Source organism: Ornithodoros turicata, chromosome 3 (assembly GCF_037126465.1).
Source record: "Ornithodoros turicata isolate Travis chromosome 3, ASM3712646v1, whole genome shotgun sequence".
Classification (NCBI taxonomy): domain Eukaryota; kingdom Metazoa; phylum Arthropoda; class Arachnida; order Ixodida; family Argasidae; genus Ornithodoros; species Ornithodoros turicata.
In genome coordinates, this window is record NC_088203.1 from 15593262 (window position 1) to 15608170 (window position 14909).

General features: G+C 45.1%; 1 protein-coding gene across 2 annotated transcripts in view; it reads left to right on the forward strand.

Annotated features, from left to right (window-relative positions):
- LOC135388196 (uncharacterized) overlaps nucleotides 1-14909 on the forward strand; it is a 141328-nt gene that overhangs the window by 89120 nt on the left and 37299 nt on the right. For both annotated transcript variants that reach the window (XM_064617586.1, XM_064617587.1), the window contains exons 72-78: nucleotides 3571-3678; nucleotides 3734-3866; nucleotides 11077-11106; nucleotides 11158-11205; nucleotides 11609-11632; nucleotides 11695-11829; nucleotides 11895-12139. In XM_064617586.1, coding sequence (XP_064473656.1) covers nucleotides 3571-3678; nucleotides 3734-3866; nucleotides 11077-11106; nucleotides 11158-11205; nucleotides 11609-11632; nucleotides 11695-11829; nucleotides 11895-12139 — 723 coding nt within the window. The remainder of the gene's footprint in view (nucleotides 1-3570; nucleotides 3679-3733; nucleotides 3867-11076; nucleotides 11107-11157; nucleotides 11206-11608; nucleotides 11633-11694; nucleotides 11830-11894; nucleotides 12140-14909) is intronic.

Here is a 14909-nt window from a genome sequence, read left to right on the forward strand (position 1 = left end):
AGATGAGGATGTGGAGGCAGCCTCAATCCAGGGAGAAATGGAGGCAGCGTGGGAGCGGCTTGCGCCCTTAGACGACGTGACCCTCGAGGACTTCCTGAACGCAGACAGCTGCGCATCAACGCGTGAGGAAGTGACAGATGCGTCCATCATCCAGGAGGTGTGCCCAACCCAGAACGATGAACACAGTGAAAGTGAAAACGATGATGAAGACGACCGCCCAGTCACGGTGCAGCGCGCTGTGGAGGCTATCACGGACCTCAGGAAGTTCGTGGCTGCACGCGGCCTCGACCAAAACTTTTTCTTGTGCTTGGATAAACTAGAAAAGAGTGTTTGCAACAGCAGTCCAAGGCTGAAGCAAACGACGTTGTTTTCATTTTTGCAATAAATCAGGTATGGCCAATCTGCATTACTGTTGTTCTCGCATGTTTCCCGATTGTACCACATACTGCGCGACTATTTCGCGAAAATTCGCATATGACAATGCTCTGATATAACAATTGAAATTCGTGTTCCCGTCAATATTGTTATAAACGGGCTCGACTGTAGTTGCGTTGGGCATTAGTGGAAAAAAGACAGTGTAGCCTTGAGACAATACGATGACGTCATGACCAATGAGCAAGGCCCGCAGAGGCTGCAAGGATTCACTTTTCTCTTGGCCTCTCGCGGGTATGGATGCCTTAAAGGAGCAGTCTAGAGGCCCACTACTTTGTTTCTGTTTTTGGTCAGTATGGAATGTTAGGCGACCGAAAACAGTTTTTCCACAATTAGTGCAACCATAGCGAAATTGGGACACCTGCAATAGCTCTCCGAACCTCCCGTGCGCGAAACACCCTCCTTCGCCTTCACGATAGAAACGTGATGAGCGCCACTATGCGCGACGCAAGTGGTGAGAACGCTCCTCATTGGACTTGGGATCACATGATCAACATCGCGCAACATCGCTTGCGCAACATCGCGCAGGCAGGAGCGTCTGCTACCGCTTCAGAGACGCCATGCGTTCTCCGGCTACGTGATATCCGAAACGGAGGGTTTGAAGGCTGTCCACGACACAACCATGATTTTTTGGGACCGCAGACACCACGGGAAGGAGGAGTGGTGCTGCCCGAAATTAACTGTGTTTATACAGTGAAAAATCCCTGCTTCCAGACAGTGTGCAGGCTGTCTGACCGTTTTCGCCAGGCAGTTGGTTCAGTGGCTAACAGGTGGCTTCACAATACCGCCGCCATCGCTTGCTTTCTGCTACTGTGAATTCTGAGATTGCACAGAAGCCACGGATATATTACTCTTGTGATCATAATCTTATTTTCTCAGGCTGCATATATGCTTTTTTTTTTTTTTAGAAAACGTGATATAAATTATATAAAGAATAGAAGTCAACAAGAAACAGCTCGCAATGTTCGTAGTAGACGGTTTTTCCTACAAGCGAATGAGGGGCTCTCTACCACCAACGTCACGGTAGGGTGGGTGTGGTCTGCAGTTGGAGCGCTCCGGCCTGTCACCACGGGAGCGATTTTCCAAATTAATTGCACCGTGGTGAAACAACTTTGGACAGAAATATGTTGTGGGAATGCTTTTCACATACTGCTTTACAAGATGACAGTAGTTTTTGGCCTTGTTAGATACCACTTTAATGCTCCTTTAATAATTCTTGATATGGATGTCTTAATAATAATGAATTCTTAATAATTTGGCCATCCCATTAGTTCAGAAAGTAACCGCAAGAGGGACAGATGTGTGGCTTTTAGAGGATAAAAAAGCATACACGTTAATTCTCTGCCTGCCTCTCGGATTGAACGGACGCGATAACTTAGAACCCCGCTTTGTTTGCGATTAGCAATGACGTGCCCGTGCATGTCGGGTGGGGGGGGTCCCCGAAATCCACCATTAAGAATAAACGTTTAAGAATAAAACATTCAAGAATAATCCGCTTAAAAAATACGCGGTTAAAAATGTATCTCCTAAAATAAACCGCTTACTATCCCCGCTTAGAGATCACCGTTTAATAATCCACCATTAAGAATAAACTGTTTCAAAATCCCCTCACCATCTAGCACGGAGGAGGTCTGACTGCAATTTATGCCGGGTTATATCATGTTATGTTAGGTTAGTTTAGCTTGGTTTCGGTTAGTTTGGGATAGTTTAGGCTAGTTTGGTCCTGTGAGGTTAGGTTAAGCCCCTTGCTTGCAGTTCACCTTGATGTGGGCCATACCACACGACTCTAGCAACTCTAGGGTGGATTTGGGGGGATTCTGAAACGATTTATTTTTAACGATATATTCTTAACCGTGGATTCCTTAGCGTTTATATTTAAAGGGGGTATTTCGCCGATTATTTTTGGGCGTTTATTTTTGAGCATATATTCTGGGAGATATATTTTTAACAGTGGGTTCTTACGCGTTTATTTTTGAAAGATTATTTTTAATGGTTTCAAACGGGATACACCCATTTACACACGGGATACATACGGGATTTTACACACGGGATACACCGGCCTCAGGAACGAGAGTAGCGCTGGCAGGATTCTTAATAATTGTGTCATTAAATTAATCGAAAAAGTGACCGCTAGACGGGTACAGATGCATGACTTTATAGAGAAGGAGAAAGCATTACGATTCAGTTCTGTGCCTGGCTCTCGGATGGAGCGGATGCATTGTTCTGCACTCCTCGTGACTGATGTTGTGGTGGAGATTGTGTTGATTTGTTGTGTGCCTAATTCTCCTTGTTGTTAGATATTGACCGTGCTTCTTGATAGCATATTTTACTCTTGCTTTCACAGCAGTTTCCTCTGCCTCGATTATGTGTGGGAGTTTTGAGAGCTATGCTAACCTGTACGGACATGGCATGATTATGTCACACCTGACGTCCCAGGATGTCCAGAACTGGCGGTCACAATAAGGATGGTGGCCTTGTGGTGTGATGCTTTGCAACTATGTAGTCACCTGCCTCTGTGTCCCATCACCCCAGATATGGTCAGCGGCCTCTCTGGACCGCTTGTTTCAATATGGCATTGTTCATCTTCGACTAAACTGCTTCTCTCTACTCTATTTTATTATCTTTTATGACCACGAGTATCCGGAAACATGCAGAGTGGTGTTAACACCAATTAGATGCTCCCCAATTAGTGTGGTGACTCCCGGGATGGTACCAATTACTATGGGGGGGGGTCCTAATTAGCTCTAATTGCTAATTTAATGGTGTCAACATTCCCTGTGTGGTTCCGGATAGTCGTGGCCAGTGCTTACTATTGCCTCATTGGAGAAGACATCTGGCTGCAGAGATGTCAGAGCAAGATTTGCAAGAGCAAGACTATTTGCACCCTGTTCCCCACTTTTTCACTTGCTGCAAGACCTCGTTTGCTACTTCACATCGATGCAGGCAATTGTCATTGAGTCAAATGTAAAGATAATCTAGTTAAATTAATGCTAGTTTATCTCCAAGTTATGAGGGAGGTAACTGTCGCTCGTGAATCACAAACGATGTCGTTCCTTTCGTGCTGATGATGTCAAAGGAATGACTTTTTTTTTTTTTTCACCTTACTGCCACTTAACATATACACGTTTCGGCTTCCAGGTGTGTGGAAGTACCGTCATACCAGTCGGTAGTTTCAGTGGAGCAATCCAGAATCGAGATTCCATCACCAAGAATGCATTCGAGACGGATGATTCCGTACGGATCAAGGTACGCCCACGTCGCCATTGATGAGGCCGAGACACTAACGGGATAATCCATGCAGATTCGGCTTTACCACGAATGGGTGGAAGGCATGGGCGTGGTCCTCTTCAACGCCGACTACGAGGCCACAGGGAGCCCATGTCCTTATGTCAGGGGTGGCTACTCCAGGCTGATTACTGCCTATGAGCAAACGAGTATGTCGACGAGCATCTGAAAATAATAATAAGACGTGACATTCACATAGACGGGTAAAGATCCAGAGAACCGGTGGGGAAGTATGTAGGGAATTGGACTCAGGACGAGAGCCGCCGATATTTCGAACAGACACTGTTCTTCTTCCGGACACCATCCTCATCATGGGCATGGTATTTAAAGGGTTAGGTGTGACATGTTAAGGGTTCATGGGAATTGTGGGTCAACAGCCCCGGGGGAAGAAAGGGTCCGTGCAGTTTTTTACGGCCGGAGTGTATGGCCGCTTTGTTAGAGTGTGGAGGGGATTATGTGAATGAAGTGATCTTGGCTCCAGACCGGTTACAGAGACGGGAGACGAGGACGAAACGGGACAACAGGCACGAATTGGCGAGCATTCGAAAAGATAAGGAAGTTAGTGGTTGTGTGGAGAAATTTCAGAGCAAGCAAAGTGTTTTTCTTTGATATACAGGATGTCCACGCTAAGTGTGAACGGATTTTTTTAAAAATATATCAATCACTTTTTCCGAGATGAAATCAATTGCAATATAGCATATGCTGAAGGGCACTCCCTAGGGGGCATTAACAGACTCCTAAAGCAATGTCTTAATTAACTTTCAATAATTAACTTTTTAATTATAAAAGCTACGAAGTTGCTCCATTGAGAACATCTGATCTCTTCGGTCACCAGATACCAAAACCGTTTTCAGAACAAAAATCCGTTCGGTAGATCGTCCGCAAAAAATTCGTGAAGGAACGCCATTTTTTTTATTTGGTTTATTGCGCATCTTCAAAGAAGCGGCTTTCCTTTACCCCCAGTGTGTGAGAGTGAAAGAGCACAGTGCCGCCTCATGCGTCGAAGATTAGCTTTAACTTGCGGAAACAAAACAAAAACACAAACCTATCGGGTGACTCTATCGCGACTGCCCTTATCGTGGGCTGCATTTTCTGTTTTCTTTTAATCTTTTTCCAGGACGCAAGAGGCGATAGTGTGCTCTTTCATCCTCTCGTATTGGGGGCGAAGGAAAGACGCGTCTCTAGAGATGCGTAATGAATAAAATAAAGAAAAAAATGGCGTTCCTTCACGAATTTTTTGCGGACGATCTATCGAACAGATTTTTGTTCTGAAAACGGCTTTGGTATCTGGTGACCGAAGAGATCAGATGTTCTCATTGGAGCAACTTCGTAGCTTTTATAATTAAAACGTTAATTATTGAAGGTTAATTAAGACATTGCCTTAGGAGTCTGTTAATGCCCCCCTAGGGAGTGCCCTTCAGCATATGCTACATTGCAATTGATTTCATCTCGGAAAAAGTGATTGATATATTTTTAAAAAATCTGTTCACACTTAGCGTGGACACCCTGTATATTCCTAATACACAGTTGTGGGATGCAGTAAAAAGTAGTAGTCATGCAGAATATAACAGTATTGATAGATGATAAAGGGGATAGCATAGAAGAAAAAAGATCTGAGCGTATTTTATTTGTGAAGTGTTTCTAGGGTACCTTGTGACTTGCTGATACCGAGCGGATGAAGGGCGTTGTACTTGTATACGAGATAAGACTCTCTGTCATGTCTGTCACGTGTGGATCTGAACCTGGTTTCTAGAATATATAGTCTGATGTTGTCAAAATTGTGACCAGGTACGGCTCGGCGACTGTTTGGGGAGTTTGTTGGAGGTGTCGGTTCTGTGTCCGGAAGGTGGTTGTTCATTTGTTGGCCGGTCTCACCAATGTATTCCATACAGCAGTCGCCGCATTCAGTGCAGAATATAACGCTGGAGCTTGTGCATGTGAATGCGTGGTTAACAGAGTGGGTGTAATTGGTTGCTGTGCTTTTGGTGGAGTTAGCCTGTTGAACGTGCTCGCATGTTTTGCAGCGGAGGAGGTTGCAGGGGCGTGTTCCACTGTACCGGGTGTTCGTTTTGCTGATTTTCGCGTTGACCAAAGAGTCTAATTTTTTGTGCAATGGTATGTCACCTGTATTGGATGAGTGAATATATTCCGAAGTCGGTCATCGCTTTGGAGGAGGGGCTCGTGTTTACGTAGAATGGCTTTGATGTTTGGAGGTGCTCTGGAATATCTTGTGATGAAGCTTATTTGCCTCGATTATTATCTAGAATATATATATATTCCTGGAATATATATATTCCATATATATATATATATGGAATATCTTATTGATCTTTCCGGTGTTCCAGAACCTCGTTTCGATCGAGTGTGAGTGCCTTGCGACAGAATACGGTTAGAAGGGAGTCTAGTTAGTCTCTTTGGGCAAGTGTGCTGCACAGGTGGCCAAGCTCCTCAGCATAATCTGTACCGTTTGAACAAACTCTGCGCAGTCTTACACTCTGCCCATTAGGAATTCCAACCTTGCAGTGGCTCGGGTGGTGACATTTAAAGCGAAGGTATTGTTGTTTGTCAGTTGACTTTTTGCATAGAGTTGTGGTGAGCTTGCCGATGTCTAGTGATATTGTGGTGTCGGCCGGTAGAGGTCCAGCGAACCGGTAGGGAAGAATGAAGGGAATTGCTTCAGGACGAGGCAATTCACATATAGTTGCTTGCATGACGTAGCTTATCCGAACTTCATGCGTGACTTGAAGAGACAACTTTCCTAATTAGATCGCAGCCTAGGTTTTCTTCGGTAAACCACTCTTGCTGTATGTCAAAACGAACCAACGCGTGGTGTTCCAAACCACGACAGTGACGTTGGCGCGGTGTTGCTGCCTTTCGTCATGAAAAATACAGAAAGTCTGAGGGAGACCTATAGGAAGAGGAATAGCAGATCACATTGGGTGAGGGAAATAGAGAGGAAAATAAATGGGAGAAAGAGAATGGTATAGAAAGCGCTCATTCAGCAGAATGTAGCAAAACATGCTGTTTGTTTCGTTTGGACTGTGGCAGGTACGATCGCTCAGATTATCTCTCCCATCCTGTTCATTACTCCCATTCTCTACCGAAATCGATCAGCCATTGGTCGGCAAAACACCGGCAAAACGCTACCGGTATTGCCTTTCACTCGGCAGCCAACGTGAAGAAACTGCCCCGGTGGCAGCCGTGCGTTAGCGGTGCGCTGGTCGAGAGTCATCGCGATGTCTTCAGCGGAGCATGCGTCGCTCTCGGAGGGACGTGTTAAGGAAAGAAGTCCATTATTGAGCCAGTGCAAAATCAAAATACACAAGAAGAGCGTTTTTCTTATATGTGAGTCTGTCCCCCAAGAAAGTAGCAGCGTCCGATAGTGTTGTGACCCCGTTACGATTCTAGTTGCCCTTTGCATGGTAGACATACGCTGTTCAGGCACAACACGATATTGACGAGTTAAATTTTAGGGGGGGGGGGGGGGGCGGGGGTCCCCGAAATCCACCATTAAGAATAAACGTTTAAGAATAAAACATTCAAGAATAATCCGCTTAAAAAATAAACGGTTAAAAATATATCTCCTAAAATAAACCACTTACTATCCCCGCTTAGAGGTCACCGTTTAATAATCCACCATTAAAAATTAACTGTTTCAAATTATTAAATTTCAAATTTCAAAAAATTAACTGTTTCAAAAGCCCCTCATCATCTAGCACGAAGGCGGACTGATTGCAATTTGCGCCGGGTTAGACCATGTTATGTTAGGTTAGTTTAGTTTGGTTTCGGTTAGTTTGAGATAGTTTAGGCTGGTTTGGTCCTGCGAGGTTAGTTGCTTGCAGTTCGCCTTGATTTGAGCCATACCACATGACTCTAGCAACTGTAGGGTGGATTAGGGAGATTCTGAAACGATTTATTTTTAACGAGGTATTCTTAATCGTGGATTCCTTGGCGTTTTTATTTAAAGGGGGATATTTCGGCGATTATTTTTGTGCCTGCCTTTTTCTGTTTAGGTGTCAAGGGGGCGTAACATTCCGTAATGTCACCGGATGTTTGTTCATAGCGCTATTTGTTTTTGTTTGTTTGTGTTTTATATACCAGGATTCTTCCTAGCTAAGATAGGCGGTTTATCTAAATCCAAGGTATGGCATGTATTATGGGCATGTTCCCAAAGTTCAAAAGACAATTTTCGAACTGCAGTTTCATTATTTTTTTTATGTTCTTTCTGTTTCTGTCGTCTGTGCTTTTCTTCCCGTTTCGCCTACATATGTTGCTGGAAAATCAACACAAGACGCCTCACAACGCCGTGTTGTTCATGATAATGTACAACAGGTACCGCAAATGAGCAGCGGAAATCCGCCACCGTTCTCCTGGAGAACGTGCCCCAAAAACCTTTATTTCAACCTCCTCTTTTTCATGGGTGCGGATTTGGAAATGCAGCTGCGCGATATTTCGAAAAAGTTTTGTGCATATTCCTTAGCACTTGACGAATCCACGGACATAAATGATTTTGCTCATTGTGTGCTGTTCATTTGCGGTGCACGCACGACTTACGGCGCACGGCGGGAGGACCTGTTTGATCTGCTTCCTCTGAAAGGGACAACGACGGGGAGGTACCTGTGGAGCGCGGTAAAAGGCAGCATCGTAGCAGCAGGTCTTAAGTGGGAGGATCTCCTTTTGTATAGATGAATCCAATAGGTCCGTATCTTCACCACATATAGTACGCTGCTAGCGAACCGTCATCCTTAATGATAACGTTCTCGTCCATGATTTGTTGACAACGAGGGGCGGAGCCAATTATATATCCATTATGTACGGCTACAAAATGGGATCCACGTCCCGTTTTCAAGAAATCAGGGACGTGAACGTCGTCATTCAGGATGGTGGTTGGCTAGGAGCGTGCTATGTGGTGATGGTCATTTTCAAGAGTGTAAGGCAGAACGTTCTCTGTACCTCCGCGTTTAAATGACGTAACCGCAGACCGTAGCGGAACCGCGTTCAAATGACGTAAAAACTGATACAGGTATCTGGATGACGGAACGTCTACTCACCCGTATCCGAAAAAAAGTGCGTTTATGCACGTGTTATGAAGGAGAAGTATGGAATAATAAATTGTAAATAGAATTACGAAGCGTAGAAGAACAATATTAAACCTATAACACCCGTAACTGAGCACATGCAGGTAGGAGTTCTTACCTCCTTTAACTTCATTCGGTCGAGAGGCTTGAGTCATCGTCTGTTTGCCGATTTCCTTCAAAACGTTCAAAGCCCTGCCTTATCATACACAGGTCAGATGGCTCAGCAGGGGGAAAGTACTTCAACATTTCTTCGGCCTTCGAGGTCAAATGAAGTAATTTCTTCACAACAAGGGGAAAGAATGCCCTGAAATGTCCGACCCCGATGGGGTGACCTGGTGTTTCACGTCAACATAACTAACCATCTGAACATTTTTAATATGAGCCTGCCTGGGACAGCTCGCTTGATCACAGAGATGTAGGACATCGTCAAATGTTTTGTGAGAAAGTTGGAACTTTGAGAACCAGCGAACGTCGAAGGATCTCCTCCAATTTCCTAATCTAAAAGCTGTTGACTGCAAGAACGAGGAAACGCTTCGCACATACTCGTCGGCAGTGTCGGTGCTGCGTTGTGAATTCATATAGAGGTTTCATGGCTTTGAGATCCTCGAGGAGATGTTTAAATTCTTCACCGACGCCTTTTCATTTCTCCCAGAAGACGTTAAGCTCGAGCTCCAAATGGAACTAATAGATATCCAGTACAATTCCGCATTGCGACAAAAGTTTGACGAAATCGGCGCTCCTGATTTCTTCAAATATGTAGACAAGAAATCGTTTGTCTGCCTCATGCCTGACGTCGGCCGTTTTCCTGTCGATGTTCAGGAGCGCATATGTATGCGAGCAGTTCTTTTCAATGAAGAATATGAACAAGACTAAGCTGCGATCTGACCATCTGATGACCATCTTCGAGCCCGGTTGAGAATTGCCACTGCGGCCAACCTACAAGTGGATCTCGGGAATCTGGTGAGGAAGAAGAGCCCTCAAGTGTCGTCAGCGCATCCGTAGGAGCGCGTCCTCCTCTAACCTTGCTCTCGTTTAGTTTATTCTAAGGTTCATGGCCTCCTGCAGTTGGCATGGCACGGCACGCCTGGAGAATGAATTTTGTGCCATATTCAAAACAGTTGAGGAAGTTGCCGCTACACCACACCGCCTCGGCCACGTCGTCCCCTAAATCAGAGGCAGCTTTTGTGTATGTTCACTATCTGCGACCCGCCGTGGTGCAGGGCAGGCTGATGCGATCCGCGACTCTGAGTTGGAGACCCCTGGTTTAAGGGGCTACTTTTATACCGAACTGGCCTAACGCACGTCGTATGGGTTTAGAAACTCCTTTTATGTAAGCTATGGTGTCATACGCCGGCTTATTCTGCATCTCGTGTGGTTCCCTGAGGTTCTCAATCATTTTACGACAGGTGTCCTCAATAAATGATTGGGTTTAAGCCCTGGCTCTCAGGCAACCCCTAATGGACTCCACTTCCTCCCTTCTTAAGGATGGACTAGAGGGGGTATTTTGCGAGCGGCCTGCTAGTGTTCTGACCACTGACGCAGGGTTCCGCAGGGTGTGCCGGCACGAAATGTAAAACTAGTCCCGAATCGCGAGGCTTTCTATAAACAACAATGAATAACCTGCGCGGGACATCCCTGCTCAAGGTTACCTCATGATTTTTTATTTTTTTTCTGAGACTCTACTTCATGCGTGAACTGGACGCTTGGATGGATGATGTTGAGAATATCCGAGAATATGCTTGTATAATGACGTTTGACGATAACAAGCGTATCATCAATACCATCTCCATAACGCTTGTAATACGTCACAAGTTTGCCTATTTTACTAAGGCCATACCCTCCATGTTCGCCCCCTTGACACTTAAAGAGACACGGATAGGCACCAGCATGTCATTCTGATGATGGAATCCGGATGGATTTCCCCTTGACACTTAAAAAGACACGGACAGGCACCAGCATGTTATTCCGATGATGGAATCCAGATGGATTTCGAAACGTCATTTTGAAATTGTTTTTACTTGTTGTGTATGCCGGTGTGTAACAAATGGAACAAGTATAAATTCTACTCCGCGGTGAGGGAGTCTCTCGGAGGGCCAGATGCTTCCTGACCTAGTACGTGTCACATCAGGACTACACATGGGAATTATGCCGACGTCAACCTGGGTGGGAATTCCTTACTGGAAATACGGATGACACTGGAGGTCTAAAATACGTTAATGGCGAACTAGACTCTTGAATTCTGCAGATTTTTTTTGTGTGTAACCTGTATTTTTTTTTTCAGGCATAAATAAAGGGAAATGGGATACCCCAGGTAGGTGACCTTCAGGTGTGAGCATGCTTTTAATTTCCTTCTTATTTCTAGCCACAGCGCCTCCGTCGCACGCTAACATAACAGAAGTGGAGCCAGCAGGTACGTATTCATCCGCATGGCCTTCTAATGGCACAGGGCATCACATGGGAAATGTCCGTGCTGCGACAGCAGTGCGCATCAATCGAGGATAGTTGTAGCGGTGGAAGTTGTTCGGCAGTAAGCCTGCATAGCTAGTGAAGTCAATGTATTGGAACCACCTTTCTAGTAGATTTCGTTGTCAGTATCGGCAAGGTGCGTTTTGTTGAACAGTACATGCAATATTTGGGAACCTGAAAACCAGGGCCTCATCGCCTCCTTCCCGTTTCGCTTCGGCGGCTGAAGTTTATATTGTTTCAGCTAGATGTGCTTCTTACTGTACATTTCTGTGTACCGAACCATGTCAAGAACAGCTGGTTCGAGTTGAAATTTACGCGACTAACGAGTAATGTCTTCTCTGTTCCAGCGCGACCGGATGCGTTGTCATTCAGTAAGACCATTTGGCAAACGCCGTGCAAGTGGGTGTGTCTGACCGTCAATTGATGTTTTCAGACCCAATGGTATGCGTCTTTGGGAAAGAAACCACGGTTATTCCTAAGCACTTCCCCAAGCAAATGTGCGACTTCATCGTTCTCATGGCCCTCACCTACCATGGGCCCGAATCTGCCTCCATCGAAGTCAGCAAAAGTAAGCCAAGACTAGCACTGGAGGAACAGTTCCATATGAACGACTTCCATCGTTTTATACTTCAGCTGACTTGCTCCAAAAGTTCTTGGCCATTCCCAACATGGATCTGCACACCACTCCTTACTACCTCGTCGGTTTCTACCAAGAGTCGTTCAGCAGACACTGGATACACAACCCTACTCTTTACGTACACTTCGCCAACAGAGTAACAGTATTTATGAAGGAGACTGCACCTGGGGTGCACGGTATCTTTATCGAGTTCGGGATCCTCATCGGTGATCACGCCATGAACTTCCAGAATATCGTCCAGGTACAGATTACATTATCCCCTTTGAGAGGGGTTGATTCGTTATTGGGACCATTGGGTTTTAAAAATGAGTGAAAGCGGTTGAAAGGGAAATATGCATGCATAGACTGTCCTACGCTGAATATGAAAATACGAGAATTGCGAAATTAAATCGTGTGGTCTTCTAATTATTAAGCTATAAGACTAGGGATTGAGTTTTATATGCATTTGTATAACACCATACGAAGCACTTCTGCAGTAGCAGTAGAAGCGGTCCGCTGTGTTCAAGCGAAGGTTCAAGCTATGAAAGATTTCCTGTGTATTATATAGGATATGTGGTACTACACCTCAGAGTCAGGAAAACTATTTTAGAACGTTTAGGGTGTAGTATCATTCGATACGGTGTGACACGTATATGGACATTGTAGTGAAATTTAAAATTAACTCTAACTTTTAAAAAAACTGTTTGAAGCGCGTTGTCTATGGTACCCCTTGCACAGTATATGGCGGATATTTTTGTCTATGTACAACTCCCTCGTTTTGAACACCTTTTCAGATACTCTGTTGTGTGGCAGTATTTCCGATCGCAGGTATACAAAATCCTAGTCCCACCAGGATATAGATGGGTAGAAATCCAGCGAACCGGTAGAGATGTAGGAAGGGAGTTGCCTCAGGACAGAAGCCGCCGATATTTCGAACAGAGACTGTTCTTCTTCTGGGCACCGTCCTCATCATTGGCATGGTATTTAAAGGGTTAGGTGTGACGTGTTTAAAGGTTCAAATTGTGGGTCAACAGCCCGGAGGGAAGAAAGGTCCGTACGGGTTTTTACGGCGGGAGTGAATGGCTGCTTTGTTAGAGTGTGGAGGGGATTATGTGAACGTAGTGATCTAGGCTACAGACCGGTTGCAGAAAAATGGAAGGTTCACGAACACGTGGACGAAACAGGACAACAGGCAAGAATTCGCAAGCATAGCGAAAGATAAGGAGGTTAGTGGTTACGTGGGGAAAATTCCAGAACGAGCAATTTTTTTTTTTTAAATATATATTTGTAATACAAAGTTGTGGCATGCAATAAAGAGAGCAGAAAGCAGTGGCCATGCAGAACATAACAGATGATAATGGAGGTAGATGGGAAAAGCATATTTTATTTGTGAAGTGTTTCTAGGGTGCCTTGTGATTTGTTGATACCGGACGGGTGAAGAGCGTTGAACTTGTATATGAGATAAGACTCCCTATCACGTCTGTCACGTGTGGATCTAAACCCGGTTTCTAGAATATATAGTTTAATGTTGTCAAAATTGTGACCAGGAACGTTAAAGTGTTCGGCGACTGCTTTGGGGAGTTTGTTGGACGTGTCGGTTCTGTGTCCGGTAAGGCGGTTGTTCATTTGTTGGCCGGTTTCACCAATGTATTGCATAGAGCAGTCGCCGCATTCAATGCAGTATATAACATTGGAGCTTGTGCATGTGAATGCGTGGTTAACGGGGTGGGTGTAATTGCTCGCAGTGCTTTTGATGGAGTTAGCGTGTTGAACGTGCTTGCATGTTTTGCAGCGCGGGAGATTGCAGGGTCGTGTTCCCGTGTACGGGGCGCTCGTTTTGCTGATTTTGGCATTGACCAAGGAGTCTGCCAGGTTTCTTGCGCGTCGGTATGTCACCTGTATGGGATTTGTGAATATGTTGTTAAGTCGGTCACTGCTTTGGAGGAGGGGCTCGTGCTTCTGTAGAATGGCTTTGATGTTTGGAAGTGCGTTGGAATATCTTGTGATGAAGCTTATTTGGCACGCGTCGGGATTTTTTCGGTTTTCCAGAACCTCGTTTCGATCGAGTGTGAGTGCCTTGCGACGGAATTCGGTTAGGAGGGAGTCTGGATAGTCCCTTTGGGCAAGTGTACTGCAGAGTTCGTCAAGCTTCTCAGCGTAATCTGTGTCGTTTGAACAAACTCTGCGTAGTCTTACACTCTGCCCATTAGGAATTCCAACCTTACAGTGACGCGGGTGGTGACTCTTGAAGTGAAGGTATTGTTGTTTGTCAGTTGGCTTTTTGTACAGGGTTGTGACGAGGTTGCCGTTGTCTAGTGATATCGTGGTGTCGAGGAAGTTAATTAAGTGAGTTGACTGTTGTGATGTGAACTTTATGTTGCTATGCGCGGTGTTCAGTAGATCTACGAACTTTTGAAATTCATGTTCCCCGTGTTCCCATATTATCAGTATATCATCGATGTATCGAAGGTACACCGTGGGTTTTAATGAGAGGGCGCTGAGAACTTTGTTTTCTAGGATCCCCATGAAGATATTTGCGTATGTGGGTGCAACAGGTGTGCCCATACTTGTACCGTGTACTTGTAGGTAGTATTCACCATTGAACTCGAAGTAGTTCAGTTTAAGAACCAAGTCCATTAGAGCGAGTATGGTTTCCGTGTCTTTTCTGGTGTTTGTAGTAGAAAGGGTATTGCAGAGGGCTGTGATTCCGTCGTTGTGTGGGATGTTAGTATACAGTGATGTCACATCCAGCGTGGCTAGTATTGTGTCCCTACCAAATGTACGAGTGTTGTTTATATCTCTAATTATTCTGAGGAGGTGGGGTGTGTCTTGTACATGCGATGGCAGTGTTGTCGGAATATGGTTTAAATAGTGGTCCAGGAATTTCGAGAGTCTTTCTGTTGGTGTGTTGTTATTAGATACAATTGGCCTGCCGGGGATGTCAGCCGTATAGAGCTCGTTGGCGTGTACCTTGTGGATTTTGGGCAGTAAATAGAAACGACCTGCGTCTGTGTTTGATGGGGTGAGATATC